General features: G+C 33.4%; 1 protein-coding gene across 5 annotated transcripts in view; it reads left to right on the forward strand.

Annotated features, from left to right (window-relative positions):
• The first annotated feature begins 2,202 nt into the window (after positions 1–2,202).
• Positions 2,203–18,468, forward strand: part of LOC127874738 (uncharacterized) — a 43,759-nt gene continuing 27,493 nt past the window's right edge. For 2 of the 5 annotated variants that reach the window (XR_008047075.1, XM_052419284.1), the window contains exons 1-10: positions 2,203–2,310; positions 5,804–5,972; positions 7,173–7,291; positions 7,688–8,027; positions 8,519–8,628; positions 9,023–9,089; positions 12,285–12,802; positions 15,221–15,287; positions 15,479–15,589; positions 16,946–17,102. Coding sequence is in view for 4 of the 5 variants with exons in the window: in XM_052419284.1 (XP_052275244.1) it covers positions 5,840–5,972; positions 7,173–7,291; positions 7,688–8,027; positions 8,519–8,628; positions 9,023–9,089; positions 12,285–12,802; positions 15,221–15,287; positions 15,479–15,589; positions 16,946–17,102 (1,622 nt within the window). In the remaining variant the exon portion in view is untranslated. Of the gene's footprint in view, positions 2,311–5,724; positions 5,973–7,172; positions 7,292–7,687; positions 8,028–8,518; positions 8,629–9,022; positions 9,090–12,284; positions 12,803–15,220; positions 15,288–15,478; positions 15,590–16,945; positions 17,103–18,468 lie in introns of all 5 variants that reach the window. The other 3 variants (XM_052419287.1, XM_052419285.1, XM_052419288.1) reach the window with 3 other exon arrangements.

The following is an 18,468-nucleotide window of genomic DNA, read 5'->3' on the forward strand; positions in this document are numbered from 1 at the left end:
AGCTTACGCATTTCAATGGTTAAATATGTTTTTTTTTGTGCAAAAGAAACATTCGTGATGATATTTTTGAACAAACGCTGTTAATGTGTAGTTTCCAAGATAGAGTATTGTCAATATAAAGGCCAATAAGTTTTTACAATTTACTGTTTTGATCACCGTATCTGAAATTTTAAGTTTTAGATTTGTTAAGTTTCGAGCTTTCCGTTTCGACCCTAATACCATACAAGTAGTTTTTAGTGGATTAATAATCATGTTATTAGTTTGGCACCAATCATTTACAATTGAAAGATTTGTTTGTAGCTTATTTTGAAGTGTTTGAATATTTGTTCATACAGTGTGCAATGTTGTATCATCAGCATACATGGCAGAATCACATGTAAGATCTAGCGAAAGATCATTAACGTAAATAAGAAATAGAAGAGGTCCTAAAATAGATCATTGGGGAACACCAGCAATGATGCTTTTACAAGTAGAGGTAGTGTTTTCTGCTTTGATATACTGAAATCGATTGCGGAGATATGAAGAAAATAGGTCGCATGACCTATCATTAAAATGATAAAGTTTTAATTTGTATAAAAGAACCCTATGGTCCACAAGATCAAATGCTTTTTTAAAATCCAAGAAAATTGTACCTACCAGATTTCCATTATTAATTTGTTTAAGCCATGAATCAACTATATTAATCAATGCTGTTTGACAAGAATGATATTTGCGAAAACCCGACTGAGTTTTGTTTAATAGACCTGTAGATTCTAGATATATATGCAATTGTTTAGCTATATGCTTTTCAAATATTTTAGATATAGTAGGTAAAAGTGATAGTAGGTAAAAGTGATATTGGTCTTTAATTATTGGGATCTTCTACCGATCCACCCTTGTATAAAGGTATTACGTTTGCAATTTTAAGCACGTCGGGAAAGGTTCCATGTGATATACAGTTATTTATAAGAGCAGTGATTGGTTGTATAATGAATTCTTTGCAAAGTTTAATAATGCTGGGCCCTATACTATCAGCCCAGCAGATTTGTTTGAATGAAGTTGATTAATTAAAGTACTAACTTCTGATGTAGTAATAAACTGAACAGAGAAATGCTTAGATTCTAGCTTAGCATCTAGATATGTTTCCAGTGAGTGGAAATCGTGTTCAGCAAATTCAGTCTTTTTAATAAGTTTCGAGATGTCAACAAAGTGGTCATTGAGTGCATTAGCTACATTTGTTTTACCAAATATTATATGATCATCCTTCCTTATTACATTTGGCAAAATAGAGGATTCTGTGTGTTCATTTGATGCTAATTAAATAGTTTTCCAGAGCGATTTCGCACTTGTTTTGTTTTGTACCGCATTCGAAAAATATTCTTTTTTAGCCATTTTGATTGCACTGTTACATTTATTACGCCACAACTTATATTGTGGCAAATTAGATTCACGTTTATATTTATCCTTTAAAGACCTGGCTTGTTTTACGTTTTCGTTGTACCAACCAGGTTGTTGTAATCTCTTCACTTTTTTATATTTGATGGGCATTCTTATTAAGGACTGAATTTAATATGTTATAAAATACTTCAAATGCCTCATTAGTACCCTCTATTGTTTCAACCATATCAGAATTAGCATTTCATATATCATATCGAGTAAAGATGAAGAATAAAAAAAATTAGTGCCTATCACACAAACATGATGTAAAATAATTATTAGTATATGTTTTATGTAGATTTGTGTAGATTTGGTAAGATTTTGGTAGATTTAGATAGTTGAATAGGCAGGAAGTTCGAGTTGATTGTTGAAAATGTTAAATACGGCAACAAAAAAATGAAGTTAAAAATGTGAAACAAGTTTGATCTAAAGAAAATTATCATATACTACAACGATAACATTTATGACCAAAATATAGTGGGTACCATAGTGGCCAGAACAGAAATAAATTAGTAATTGGTGTGTAACCTATATTGATTAAATTAATTTTATTTGGAATTTACATATTGTCACAGGTAAAGATGAAGCATAACACAAACAATAGTGCCCATCACTCAAACATGATGTAAAATTATTATTTGTACAAAAATTTATGTAGATTTAGGTAGATTTGGGCACTCTCTTACACTGCGGTTCATTGCATTCATGTATGTTGAGACACGAACGGCAACTCTGCTAGGAGATTGAGATTTGGGAAGAATGGGTAGATTTTGGTTAGTTTAGGTAATTCGTGTCGCCGCACTGTAACAACAACAACAACAACCACAGACATCGTTTAATTTTTAATAAATGTCCTTACGTTCTATGCCCTGTATCAAAACTGTCGTTTGTTAGGTACACATATTGATTGGTTATAGAGCTTTATTTTATTTTCATTCAGTTCTTTCATACGTAAATCGTAATTAATTACTGTAAATGTATAGAAATTCGTCGGTATGAAATTTCGAGGTTTAAGAAAAAACAACTATCAACCACAGGTGGTTAGCGTGTGGCTATGATATTAATTAGTGAAAACGTCATTTTGAATGATAAATAATCATATTATAACGAAAAATTAACTTTTCTAAAAAAAAAATATTTCACTATCAAATATATATATAACAAGGTATGCAACTCAAAATCAGCCCAAAACGGGGTGCATCGCTTTGAACAGCCATATCTTCATAAATTTTGCAGCGATTTTCACGATCTCGGTCTTATTCAACGCAGAAATGAATTTCCTTTCTGGAAATGTATATGTCTTGCAATATTTTAACAAATGCTGGGTCAACGTTTAAGAAATAACACGATACACAACACGCATGACCCAGTTGACAGTGATCATGCTGTCTTTAAGACTGAAATCTTCACGGAGTAAAGGGCAACTTCCCTACAAAGTTCATGTAGTTCGATACCATAATTCAATAAAACGTATGAAAAAACATTATTACCGTTCTTGTCGTTACATTCTGCATCAAGACTAACTGTCCAGCGCCGTTTGAAACCTTTGTTTACATACATTTCAACTAACTGACATTTTAAAAATACGAGTGATTTCATTGGTCCAATGCGGAGGTGTGTCTTTACAACTGGAGATTTCATTCATAAAGAATACATGATCACTGTCAACTGGGTCATGCGTGTTGTGTATCGTGTTATTTCTTAAAAGTTGACCCAGCATTTGTAAAAATATTGCAAGACATATACATTTCCAGAAAGGAAATTCATTTCTGCGTTGAATAAGACCGAGATCGTGAAAATCGCTGCACAATTGATGAAGATATGGCTGTTCAAAGCGATGCACCCCGTTTTGGGGTGATTTTGAGTTGCATACCTTGTTATATATATATTTGATAGTGAAATTTTTTTTTTCAGAAAAGTTAATTTTTCGTTATAATATGATTATTTATCATTCAAAATGATGTTTTCACTAATTAATATCATAGCCACACGCTAACCACCTGTGCTATCAACTTGCAAATAGAGAATCACATGCCAAAAAACGTTAAATATATCCATTAGAATTGTGTCCTTTTTTGTGTGTGTATATATAACAAGATTTAAAAATAAATGCCATCATATCATTTTTCTGTATTATTATTTTGCCGCAGTACACTTCTGATTTTTTGCAAAAATGACCAATGAAAGTAAGACAATGAAAAAATACCATATGATCACAAACACTATAAAATAAACAGTTTATAACGCTGTCATTTAACCAAATTTGAGATAAAAACTATTTCATTAAACATTAATAAAAATTACCGTAATTACTCTATGTTTTCGGACACTAAGTTTTCGGACACCCCCTTTTTTAGCCAAAATAATTATTTTTCATGGCTCTTAATTTTCGGACACACGATTTTTCGTCCATTATTTATGTCTCTAAATCGGACAGAATATTTTACAGCACTATTTTACCAAATTTCGGTCCTGTTTTCGATATCTAATGACACTTCGATCTGGGGTTTTACAACCAGATTAACATCATAAAACATGGAAGGTGCATGCCTGAGGGCAACGGACCATAACATTGCGTTATTGGGTTAATAACCTTGTAAACCGGTATTAAACAATGGTTTCGCCCGATAGCATAAGCTTTATGACACTTACCAGGGGCAGAACCAATTAACAGTTCAATTATCTACCGCAATGTAAAATAACTGACAAATACTAAATGCTTCAAAGTGTGATGCACCCTATTGCAAGTTTTACGAACATTGTAAGGTGTTAGAAAACAACTATCTGAAATGAACAAACAAAGAATTCATGGTTTGCTTTTTTTTTGCGTTAATTACAGGTTCATACTAGCGAGTATCGGTACGTCACATTCTCATCTTTGAACTCGTTGGTCTCAGTACAACCTTGTAGTAACTTTCGGTCAAATTAATTAAGCATTTAAAATAATTTAAAATGCAGTGCAAATATATATAACTGTAATTTATACTATACGGCATGGTATTTTACAAGCGCATGCTTTCACCGGTAGTCGTTGGTACAATTGACGCTATTTTCGGACACTTCAATTTTCGACTATAAGTTTTTGGACACCTGCATTTTGTGAATATTTTTCGTATCTATGGTTTTTGACACGAAAAAAATTTAATTATTTTTAAGTGTCGGAAAACATAGAGTAATTACGGTACCTATAATAAAATGATGTATACAAAAGCAGTCACTATCGCCAATAAAGGATCACTGTTTACAGCATTATCTCCCCTGTCAGATCAACAGTTGGAGCATCTTTTCACAATTTTGTAAAATTGTACATTTATCCAAGGGACACACTATGCAACAATTGTTTTCTTTATTGATTATACTTTTTCATGAAATACACGATAGTGACCCCCTATTGGTGTGACCCCCTATTGGCGAGTTGACTGTAATTCGTTGACACATAATTTCGTGGATGTCAAATTTTCTAGGAAAACCGACCGTCATTATAATTAAACTTTTATTAAAACAACCAGAGTAATAACGAAGCATAATCTGCTAATCTATGTTGACAGCAAGACTTCAGGTCGATAAGAGCAATAAAGCGGCGTACTTGTGGATTCCCCACTCGCTAATTTCCATCAAGGTTGTTTTGACAATATTTGCAATGCTCAGCGCAATCGGTCTCCTAGTAATAACAATTGAGTAATAAGGTCCCCAAAATACACGTGTGAAAACCGTTGTCATTTTTAACTTTAATTTGCACTAATTGACATATGTGATAAATCTGCACACTGCTAATTTGACGAAGTCATGTAAAAGAGAACAATATAATAAATATAAATTATCGTTGGTACTTGAATTCGTGGTTCATCGGACCAACGAAATTCGTACAACACAAAATTTAATGGTTTTACAGTATGTATAATTATTACTATTATAAATTGTCAATCGTTCCGGAAAAGAAATTCCGGACAAAGAACAAAGACAGGCAAATTTTCACTTTCATCAAACTAAGAAGTGTTATACATCATAGAGGAGGGTGTTTTTTTTAGAGAAGTTATACTGTTCAAATTAAGACTATCTTACCTGACCAAAAAAATATTTAGGATTTATTAAGTTGTGGTCACCATTTTAGTGAGGTCAAATCTGATCCATTAAATTTCACAGATGTAGAAAAAATATATTTTATATAAGTTTGCAATAAAATGCAACATTATTTCTACACAATTTAATCTTTTCTGGTAATATTCAGCTACACCTTAATGTAATACAAGGTGGCGCTTTTTGCCACCAGTAATACAAGATGGTTAGGGTATGACATCACATTTTTAGGCTACTTGGGGAATATGCTGAAATTGTTATAAATTATCTATCTATACTGTCTATCTACCCTTGCGGATATTATTGACAGGTTATTGAAGATTTGGTGTCATTATTCCTTAACAATATGAGTGAACTGGATCCAACAAATCTCGACAAGTTAAAAGTTGCTGAGTTGCAAGATGAATTGCGTTCCAGAGGTCTAGATACGAAGGGCAAAAAGGCAGTTCTCATTTCAAGATTGGAGAAAGAAATAAAAGGTATCTGTCACTTTGTCCTACTCAAGTGCGATTTGGCAAGCTCATATATGTGAAATTAAACAAGTTTACAATAAATGTACATTACATATGATGTTAAACAGTTCATTATTGAAAAATTATTTGTTAATTACTTTTGCAGTCGTCACTGAGCTTTGTTTTATAACTTTTCAACTTAAACTGTTATTATTGTAAACCAACTTAAAATAAAAGTTTGTATCTTGTAACATAGCTGCAATAATCCAACTCCAAGCTATTGACCCTTCTGGTCGCTGGGATTTGCAACTGGTAACCAGATATTTCATAGAAAAGCGCCGTCCGATATCCGGGTGGCACTTTTTTAATCGACGGTAATATTAGCAACATGATTTATTTTCTGGCATGAATAGACACTAACAAATCATATATATATAAACTGCAACATGGTTGACTCGCGGTACTTGAGGAATATTCACTTGCATCTGCAAACCATCTTCATATAGCAGATAAATTATTTTAAGGACAATAATATTTAACTTAACTTTATTGGACAATGACCTTTTTATGACGAAAATCCTTCAATACTAACTGCCGTAGAAACGAAACCAACACCACTGTCCGCCATTGTTGTCTCGCCTGGTAGATTCACTGTAAATAGGTTAAACAGCACCAATATTTAATTAAAAGTTTCAAACACGTCAACGGTTCATTAAAAAAAAGTTTTTGCAATCGAAAAAGCTGAGTATTCGGAATTGGAAAATACGCTATCGATTTTCTCCGGAATACTCCGGGATAATTGTAACACTGGTGGAAAATGAGCCTTCTTTGCCTTACAGTGCAGGTGACAAAGAGTTTGTTTGCTACTGTAATTGCATGCACTAAGGATGCAAGCAGGAATAATTCAAAGTAATAATTGTAAAATTGCATAACACTAATGGTAAACGCATCCCACAATAGCAGTTAAATCCCATTAAAGCTGAACATGCACTTGCACAAAAAGTTCCCGTTGACTCAGGGCTCTGAACTTTTTTATCAGACACCAAATTGATGTTTGGAAATTAACCTAAAACAGACCTTTTGTAATGTTCAAATGAAGGTAAATTCAACAAGGTGCAATGTATTATATTTTCTTTTGAAGTAATTTATAAGTTTATTATATTATTTTGAAGTAATTTATAAGTTTATTATTTATTTAATTTAGTCATGTATTTTCATTCATATCAGGTGGAGATCACAATGCTTCAAGTCAATCAATTGACACCTCCATGGATGGTGATGCAGATACCTCTCAGAGTCTGGATGAAAGCTCACGGGAAGCTGGTGAATCACAACAGTCTTCTCAGGTAAAGATGCCTTGTCTGGTTTACAAATTATAAACAATAGTTTTAAGTGAACGTCAGGTCAATGCTATAAAACCTGGAGTCCGGAAGTCAAACCATTTCAGAATGTGCAAGAACAAATAGTGTCCAAATAAATCAGCTGTAGGACTCTTGATACAATGAACCATAAGTTTGCATGTAAGTCATTAAAATGTGCACTAATCTAATTCTATGGGGGCTTGTTGCATTAGAGTTAAGTGCATCATAAAACGTGTGTACCAACACTGTCTTGTGATACAATTTTTGTGTTGGCAAATATCACAAAACACTGGTTTACTGTTTAATTGTGACAGCCCTTATTGCCATGTTGATCTGAACTTCTAGATTAAGCACCAAATTTATTATATTGTTTTACATTAGGAGGAGGAACCACAAGAACCAGCCCCAGTAGAAACTGTGAAACCTGTTCCACAGGAGGTTCCAAAGGATGACAAACCTGTAGTTGAAGAGGTGGCACCAAGTTTGTCAGAAACCGAAGAGCCTGATGCAGAACCTGAGGCAGACCAGGTCCCTGCTGATGAAAGTGAGTCAGCCAATGATCAGCCCGAAGATGATGGGGCTCCTTTTGAAGAGCCTGTTCAAGAAGTTAAGGAAGAGGACAGTCCAGAAGAAGTGAAAGAAGAGCCTAAGGAGGCAGAGGACTCTAAGCCTGAGGCAATGCCAGTCACAGAACAGGAGGATCAGGAGGAATCTAAACCTGGTGAGATGCTAAGCTCATTGTGGAAAGATTCAGTTTGTTATGAAATGGCAAATTATGCTTGTAAATTTCTTCAACGTTTTCATTTAAAAAATGTACGCTTAGTGTTGAAATGAAAAACATGATAAACAAATAATCTTTGTTGAATATTTTATTTCCACACTGTTAATGTTTTTTGTATGGAGTGGATTGGTGCAGAGATTTTTTGTTTGGGGGAATTATTTAAACAATGGTGTTCAGTCCAAAAAAGTGCATTTTTAAATCATCTTTTTGGTATAACATGCTTAGGTTATTAGAAATATTTTATTGAAATAAATATAATATTTTTTATATGAAAAGAATTGGAGAGACATGATGAAAATGCAAAATTAAACAATCTAATGAAAACACACCTGGATATCTCATTCTTTAAGTCGTTAAAAAATGTTTATAAAAGCATTGTTTCACTTGGTATGATCGATTAGGTTATTACCTAAATTGTCTGTTCAATAAAGAAGTTGACCAGATGGACACAGACCAGGCTGTTGAACATGTGGCAGGCGAGGATTGGGAAGCTAATCAGGAGGAAAAAATGGAGCCTGATCAGACTGAAACAAAGCATGAGGTAGGCATCCCAATTTTTTTCCATAGTAATAGACAACATGATTTTATAACATGAAAAAACAAAACAAAAAGTAGATGGAAGAATAAATTCAAAATGTTACTTACAAATCTGTTTTAGTGTGTGATAATGGTTTAAACCATAAAAAAAAATCTACATGTATATTGATATATTCTAGATAAATGCATTTGGGCAGATATTAGTGCCATTTCAACTCAAGTTTAATAAAATTATTGGCCTGATTTTAAGTTGTACTGTTTGGTTAAGCAGACCAAAAGTCACTGCCAATGATTGCCCATCTAACAGTCACCAAGTCTACCATTCCATTTTCGGTTGGCATAGGTAATCTGTTTCTGTGTTGTATAAAATTTACAATAATCCCTCAACTTATTTGTAGCCAGAAGAAAAAGTGAATGGTGTCAAAATGGAAGAGGAGGAGGAGGAGAAACCCAAACATGATAATGGTGAGCAGTGTCTCAAACAAAACCTTCTTAAACGCTTTCCCCCATAAGAAGCAAAGTGAAAATGGCTATGTGCAACCAGCATAAAACTAGAAAAGCCTGCGAGTTACTCGCATTCTGTTCAGGTTTTATGCTGTTTGCTGCTCATCAGTAACTAAAGGTTGGAAATGAAGTCTTTAAAACTTGAATTTAATAAGAAAGGTATTTAGTTAAATATTACTTTCTATGGGACTACACATGCATGAAAATACGTATCTAAGTGGTAAAGGGGTATATGAGGTGCATCCTGCAAAATAGGTCACATACCATTTGCTGCAGTTTTGTCAGGAACTACCCTATTCACTATTTAGCCATGCAAGTTTGGACATGGTAGCTCATGACCAGATTGCACAGACTTGTGTGGAGCTAAGTTGGCTGCATATGGCATGAGAAACATTCTGCATGATTTGGCTCATATCTGGTTGCAAAGTATTGATCCAATTTTCATCTTTTATCACTGGAACTTTTCTCACAAAAACTCCAAAATTTTAAATCATTAGCAGATATGTTTGTAATTAACTAAGTACAAAATGTATATATTTTAAACATTTTGAAGATTGATCATGAAATAGAAAATATTATTTTGCCATCACTGTTCTACTAAGGTAACTAAGGTAAAGTTAAGCTATACGGGTGAAATTTTTATGAGGAAAAAAATCAGATGATTAGCTCATCTATTTTTTGAAAAAACAACAACAATGAGCTATTGTCATCACCTGACCGTCGGCGTCTGGTTAAGTTTTGTGTTTAGGTCCACTTTTCTCATTAAAGGGGCCTTTTCACAGATTTTGGCATTTTTTAACTTATTCATTAAATGCTTTATATTGATAAATGTAAACATTGGATCGTAAAAGCTCCAGTAAAAAATCAAGAAAAAAATTTAAAAAAGGAAAAGAACATTGCCCGGAGCAGGTTTCGAACCAGTGACCCCTGGAGTCCTGCCAGAGTCCTGAAGTAAAAACGCTCTAGCCTACTGAGCTATTCCGCCGAGTATACATTCGTGACGTATTTTATACCTTATATAAGCAATCTTTGTAGTTTCACAAAATTTAACGACAAAAACAGAACTCTCCAAATTATTCAATCGTTTCGCGTTGCAACGCTTTATAATTTTTAGGTTTTAAAATCATCAAAAGATGCATATAATGGCTATATTAGGGCATGGTTAATGTTCAGTATTACTGTTTCCTCACAAATATCATAACTAAAACGAAAACTTACGAATCTGAAACAACTTTTTTCAATTTTGTCAATTTACCAAAGCGTGAAAAGATCCCTTTAAAGTATCAAAGCTATTGCATTCAAACTGGGTGCACTTACTAACTATCATGAGGGGACTTGGGAGGCAAAGTAAGATAACACTGGCTGGCATTTTGACAGAAGTATGTGCCCTTTTTATACTTAGAAAATTGAAAATTTGGTTAAGTTTTGTGTTTAGGTCCACTTTATTCCTAAAGTATCAAAGCTATTGCTTTCATACTTGGAACACTCGCTAACTATCATAAGGGGACTGTACATGACAAGTTGCATAACTCTAGTTGGCATTTTGACAAAATTATGGCCCTTTTTGGACTTAGTAACTTTAAATATTTGGTTAAATTTTGTGTTTATATCCACACGAATTACCCAAATCTACAGAAATCTTCCCAAATCTACCTAAATCTACATCAATCTTTGCAAAAATAATTATTTGACATCATGTTTGTGTGATGGGCACTATTGTTTTGTTTTATGCTTCATCTTTACTCGTGACAATATGTAATTTCCAAATAAAATTACTTTAATAAATATAGGTTACACACCATTTACTAATTGATTTCTCACTCTGGACCCAGCTGGCTTTTTATTGCATAAACCAGTAACAACAACAACAACAACAACCACACACGTCAAATAATTGTCCTTACGTTCTAGGCCCTGTATCAAAACTTTTGTTTATTAGGTACTTATATCGATTGGTTATACAGCTTTATTGGGACTTAAGGTTTATGCTCTGTCTGTAAGCCTGTCTGTCTGTCAGTCCGTCACACTTTTCTGGATCCTGCTATAGCTTTAAAAGTTCTTCATATTTTTCATGAAACTTGAAACATGGCAATATGGAGATTATGCACATCATTTCATTTTGTTACTACGTCAAGAATTATGGTTGCTATGGCAACAAATATATATATATATATACATATATATATATATATATATATATATATATATATATATATATATATATATATATATATATATATATATATATATATATATATATATATATATATATATATACTGACAATGGTGGAGTTTCACTGGTAGGGGACAATATTGCTAGGCAATCTCTTGTTTATTTTCATTCAGTGCTTGAATTGAAGCACCTCAGTTGAGACTATTATCTTAACAGTTTTTAAAAGAAAAAACAACTTGTCATATGATTGATTATTTATTGGGGTATGCCAATTCTATGCACCACTATATTCTTTACACCACCATATTCTATACACCATTATATTCTTTTCACTTCTATATATTCTTTACACATCTATATTCTATACACCGCTATATTCTATATACTACTATATTCTATGGTATACACCACTATATTGTATACACCTCTATATTCTATGCACCTCTATATTCTATACACCTCTATAGTCTATACACCTCTATATTCTATACACCACTATATTCTATACACCACTACATTGTATATTCTATACACCACTATATTTTATACACCTCTATATTCTATGCATCACTATATTATATACACCTCTATATTCTATACACCACTATATTTCATACACCACTATATTCTATACAACACTATTCTATACACCTCAATATTCTATACACCTCTATATTCTATACACCACTATATTCTATGCGCCACTATATTCTATACACCACTATATTCTATACACCAATATATTCTATACACCTTTATATTCTTTACACCGCTATATTATGTACACCTCTGTATTAGCATTGTCATGTAACAGCAGTATTTTAAGTGGAAAAAGGTTGGTCAGGTTACAGGACACAGAACTATTAAATGTAGCTTTTGAAACATTATTATCAATGTATGCAAGCAATATTATCCAAAACCATGACCTTTTTGTAATGCAAGAATTCATTCAAATTTTAATGAAATTGTGTTATGCTATGTAGGAAGGTTAGCTTCATCTCCAAATGAAGAAGGGCAGATTTTGTTGACAACCAAGCCTACAGAATGCACAACTGTTGAGATTGATATTGATCTCAATAATGAGACTAGTGATGTGGCTGAAGGTAATGCAGATGCAGATCTACAAACAGCATCTGGCAGTTGTAGCATATCAGCACTTGACAAAGCAAGCACAGGAGATTCAATAAAAAGTAACACAGCAGATGCATTACAAACTAAAACAGACACAGATAAGGCATCAACATGTGAACAAGACAAGCAGGCAGAAGACATACCAACTGATGATAGTAAGCAAATGGCAGATCAAAAGAAAAGTATGCCAAAGAAAACAGTGCCAGATATTCAAAAAATAGAAAACTCTGACGAAGACTCATATTCATCAAAAAGTGTAGAAAGTACAGATGAAAATTATATGGAAATATCTGATGAAAATTTGCCAGACAAACAAACGCCATATTTGAGAACAGATGGGGAGGCAGTAGTTGTAGATGATGACTCTGCTGTAAGTCTCATTTTTTGCTACAAATCAACAGCTAATTTTAATGTGTGTATTTAAATTTAGATTAAATTCATATTGATTATATTGCACCCTATTGTCCAGGTAAGCTTAAAGCTGTGACTGCACAGGTGACTTGGTACCTCCAAATAATGCGGTACATATTTAACTAATTTTTAGATACGCTGTTTTCGGAGAAAACCCAAGTTATTGTCATAGCCAGCTCGTCGTCGGGCGTCTGCCGTGATAAAACCTTTACATTGGCTCTAAAATCAAAGTGCTTCCACCTAGGTCAAAGGTCAAGGTCACTGTGACCTCTAAAAAAAATTATTCTGACAAGCTTTCATTTATTCAAAACTGCACCCGCAGCCGAGTGTTGGCACCCGTTATGCGGTGCTCTTGTTTAATGTGCATACAGTTTGGGGTTTAATGGTCTACATAGATTCATTGCATCTTTAATAGATTACGGTCTGTGTAGTCTGTCCATGACATAATTGTGTGTTTCAGTACAAGTTAATAAGTTCAAGAGCACCACATGAAAATCATGCTTGTATTTGTCATGTGTAGAATTCCTATACATAAACCCATGTGAAAGACGAAACTGTGTGACCTTGTGTCCGACAAAAAAAACACAAGAATATGTAAAAATTTTGATTAAAATTGAATAGCTACACAACTAGGAATATGTAAAAAAAACAATACAGAGTGGGTTATGTTTATTTTACTTAGATAGATTATTTAACTATAAGAAAACGGATATTACCAACCAGTCAAAACTTGCTATCTTTGATGGTGAGGTAACCAAGCGCAATTCTCAGAACCAGTCAAATATTGTACCTTTTTTATGACAAAGTGACACATCAAGTTTTTGTGTAGTTCAATTTAACTGGTTTGAATCGTAAATGGTACTGATGATCGTAAATCGAAAGCGGGAAGCCACATGACCATTGCTTGTTTGTGTCATGATTTGAAGCAAAGTCAGCAGTAGAAGCGGCTGTTTCAACGCTCTATATCTCAATTTATCTAGCAACAAATGTTCTAAGCAGAATCACAAAATTGCAGCTCCTTCTAAGAAAATTCATAGCGAGTAAAGTCAGGATATAAAGTGAATATTAATTTGAAATGGATGATAATCACTTTTTTACTGATACTGCTGGAAAGTGAGTGGCATTTAAAAAATAACCAAAAGTAATAAAGGGTATAAAAGGTCAACATCTTGATTGTTTCATAGTAACGCCCTCTGAGAGTACTTATGTTTTATATCGCTGTTTAAAATTACTTGTAATGTAAACAGCTTTCTTCACTTTTTAAAGTTTTCATGTAACGCGGTTAAATTTTTATTTTATTTTGTTTAGATTTGTTAAACTTTGTTAACATTATCATAATAAAAATAAGTTTAAGAGTGACTTTAAAAAAATGTTTGATTAAAGAAGAACGAGGTCCGGTTAACTCTGGTGAGGTCTGGTAAATTTAAAATGTTATCAGACCTCATGTTCGGTAAGATTTTTGTATCTTTCACATGGGTTGCTTTACATGTATGCGCATTTTTATCTTGGTACATTGTCCAGTTAATGAGTTATGCAATCTTAAATAATTTGTGAAGGAGTCTGGAGATATAAAGACATGTTCAGTTTAAAGGGCAGTTTGGCATATCCACATTGAGAATTAGTGTTTTGCTCTGCTATTTATTGTACATGTACACCTGACTACTTTTCTGCCACTTACATTATAAATACTGTATTGGACATTCAAAGTATTTGCTGTTAGCATTTTCTCTTTCCATATGAGTCGTGTTCTGAGAAAGCTGGGCATAATGCTTGTGCGTAAAGTGTCGTCCCAGATTAGTGGACTGCATTGACTAATCTGGGACGACACTTGAGTCACAAGCATTATGCCCAGTTTTCTCAGAACGCGACTCATATAATGCTTGTAGCTTTACCACTTTTTTATGTTAATGCAAACATTTGAACTGCTTTTGCACTCAACCTCATTAAGTGGAAGCATTGTTTACTTGACATTTATATAAAATTAATTTTGTTCTTTAAATAAACGCTATGTCGATAAATGTATTTAAACAATATGTCCATACATATGTTTCGAAAATGGTATATAATAAGTACAGTCTCTTTTGTTGTTAAACATAGCATGAGAGGCGATTAACCCATATATGCCTAGTGGACTCTCCCATCCTTCTAAATTGGATCAATTTATTTCCAAAATTAGGGATGTCTAGTATATTTATTTCTATATTTAGAATATTTCTTATAGAAATTCCTTTAAGCAAACAGGGCAGACTCTGACAAGATGCCGCATTATGCAGCGTCTTATCTGGTTCTACGCTGTTTGCCAAGGCCTTTTTTCTAGATGCTAGGCATAAATGGGTTAAATTATGTAATTGGCTATAATAAAGAATTTACACTTTAGATGATTGAAATGGCAGACAGTCCAGCAAAACAAGCTGAAACCATTCCTGAATTCCATTCAGTAAAAGGTATAAACTTTAGTAAAATACATTTGTTAATTGGAATTTCCTGCTCTGAGTCTGAACATGTCTGTTTATTAGACTTTAATTTAAATGTATCATCTTCAAGTGTTTTTCATAGCAGAAGGAAGACAATATTCTGTTGAGTGATGTTTTACTAGGACACTATATTTTAAACAACTGTTCTTCACTTTGCCAAGGTGGTGCGCTGAAGGTTGCAGAATCAACTAAACCACTGGCCAGTAAGCCGAAGGTTTACCTTTACCATAACAGAGGATTTGTAACACCTGTTCCTAAATCACTGAGCAAGTGTGAGTATTTTATAACAGTTTATGCTAAGATTTCAATTTTAATTAAGTGCATGTCACATATATTTGGGCTGACAAGCTCATTTGTTGCGCTATACAGAGAACCCTTGGTTTGATTCCAAGCCTGGTCACACATCTTGTGGTGGGATTGGTCATTAAGTCATTACTTAACCCTTTGCATGCTGGGGAAATTTGTCATCTGCTTAAATGTTATCTGCTGAATTTCTAAAATTAGCATTTTCTTCAATTTTTATGTCCCCCACCACTATACTTGGGGACATTTGTGCAAACTTTAACGTTTTCAATAACTTTTGCAATATAAAAGATAGCAACTTCATATTTGGCATGCATTTGTATCTCATAGAGCTGAACGTTTTGAGTGGTGAAAGGTCAAGGTCATCCTTCAAGGTCAAAGGTCAAATAGATGGGTCAAAATCGCTAATTGAATGTACACTTTTGCAGTATTGAAGATAGCAGCTTGATATTTGGCATGCATGTGTTTCTCATGGAGCTGCACATTGTGAGTGGTGAAAGGTCAAGGTCATCATTCAAGGTCAAAGCAGGTTTTTTTATCTGATTTTGGGGAAAGGGCCTGGCCTTTTTTGAGGGGAAAAAATCACGCAAAATGCTGGATTTTGGGGGAAAAAATCACACAAAACGCCGGATTTGGGGAAAATAAGGAAAGTCCTAAATAATCAATTCAACATATTTTGCTGTTTTTAAAACAAAATCAAGGCAACAGATAATTTAATTATGCAATATGTTATATTTTCTACACTGGATCAGGTGAACTTATGTATTTAAAGTTAAAAAAAAAAAAAAAAAAAATGAAGTCTGGGGGAAAATTTACCTGCTGAGGGGAAAAAAAATCTGAGGGGAAAGGGCCGATTTTCGGCGGGTCCCAAAGAAGGAAAAAAAGCCCTGCAAAGGTCAAATATATGGGGACATAGTGTTTCCCAAACACATCGCTTGTTTTCAAAGAATACTATCAGAATAGCAAACAGTTTTGATCCTGATGAGATGCCACATTCTGTGGCGTCTCATCTGGATCCAAACTGTTTGCAAAAGCCTTCAAAATTTGGTTCCAGCACTGAAAAAGTTAAGCCATTCTTCTCCTACCATTGATTCAAGTAAGGCAGATGTATGTTACTGGCATACTGGTGTGTATATTAACTTGGTACTGATCAACCAGCTTACCCAGGAAAAGTTTAAGAAGGTAAACTGACCTTCTTGACAGGACTAATATGACCATTTAATCAGAGACAGACTGCACAAAGATACATGATTATTATATATATATATAAATTGATCACATTACGTCATGTTGTGATGATGAACTAACCCGTTTGTGTTGATCAGTGAAACAGTTGACTGTGAACATTGGTCCGATACGTCTAATAGACCTGCACTGCGAGAAGCTCCACAACATCCTAAGGATCAACCCCACATTTGAGATCAAATTTGATCCAAAGGAAAAGACCCTAGACAATGGCATAAAAATTATGGACAGTTGTGGGTGAGTTTTACATGGCATGTTCTTTTAATAAACCATACATGTACATTTTTTTGTTTTTAGTGTTTTTGGTTTAAAAGCCCCAATCTGTCATTTGTTGTTTATGGCTTAACATATGTAAATAAGTTTTTTTTATCACATCTAGGTATCACACAGTTAAAATTCGCTGTTGAAATAAATGTGTCTGTAAAAGAAAAGGCAGAAGAGTTTATTATCCCCGCCAAATTTTTTTTGGGAGGGGATATGGTAATAGTCTTCGTCCGTCTGTGCTTCCGTCTTTCAGTCCAAAACTTTGTGCAGAGCATAACTCCAAATCTATTCAATGAATTTACTTTAAACTTAGAATATAAATAGATGGCAATTAGGAAGAGTGCAGTGACCAAGAACCATAACTCTATCTACTTTAGTTTTTGAATTATCTCCCTTTATATAATTTCAAAGTAAATTTTTGTCCCGCGCATAACTTAATGTACTGAAGGGATTTACTTGAAACTTGAAATATAAACAGATGGCAAGTAGGAGAAGTGCATTTACTAAGAACCATAACTCTATCTACCTTAGTTTTTGAATTATCTCCCTTAATTTAATTTCAAAGTAAATTTTTGTCCGGAGCATAACTCTAAATCTACTTAAGGCATTTACTTGACACTTGAAATATAATCAGATTGCAAGTAGGAGAAGTGCAGTGACTAAGAACCATACCTCTATCTACCTTAGTTTTTTAATTACCGGTATCTCCCTTTATTTAATTTCATAGTAATTTTTTGTCTGGAGGATTACTCTAAATCTCCTGAAGGGACTTACTTAAAACTTGAAATATAAACAGATGGCAAGTAGGAGAGGGCAGTGACCAAGAACCATAACTCTATCTACCTTAGTTTTTGAATTATCTCCCTTTATTTAATTTCAAAGTAAATTTTTGTCCGGAGCATAACTCTTAATCTACTGTAGAAATTTTCTTGCAGTGAACATGAACCATTACTCTTTTGGCTGCAGTTTTTGAATTATCTCCCTTTTTTAAATATTTTTTTAAAATTTATTTATAATTTTAAATTATATTTAATTTAATTTCATAGCAAATATTTTAGCTTTTAAATTTTTCATATCTCCCTTTATCTAATTTTACAATAATATTTTAATTTGAACACTGAAGTATTCACTGTAAAATGAATAGACAAGTTTAGGGAAATATACAGTGATCAAGAAGAGTAACTGTTTATAGTCTTTTTTTTAAATTACCTCCCTTTCTTTCATTTCCGTATATTTTATTCTCTACAGCATAACACTATATACCGGTAACTAATTGATCCTTGAAATATAAATAGATGACACAGGAGCCATGTTTTACAAATATTATTCTACTCTTTAA

This window comes from Dreissena polymorpha, chromosome 3, assembly GCF_020536995.1.
Source record: "Dreissena polymorpha isolate Duluth1 chromosome 3, UMN_Dpol_1.0, whole genome shotgun sequence".
Lineage (NCBI taxonomy): Eukaryota > Metazoa > Mollusca > Bivalvia > Myida > Dreissenidae > Dreissena > Dreissena polymorpha.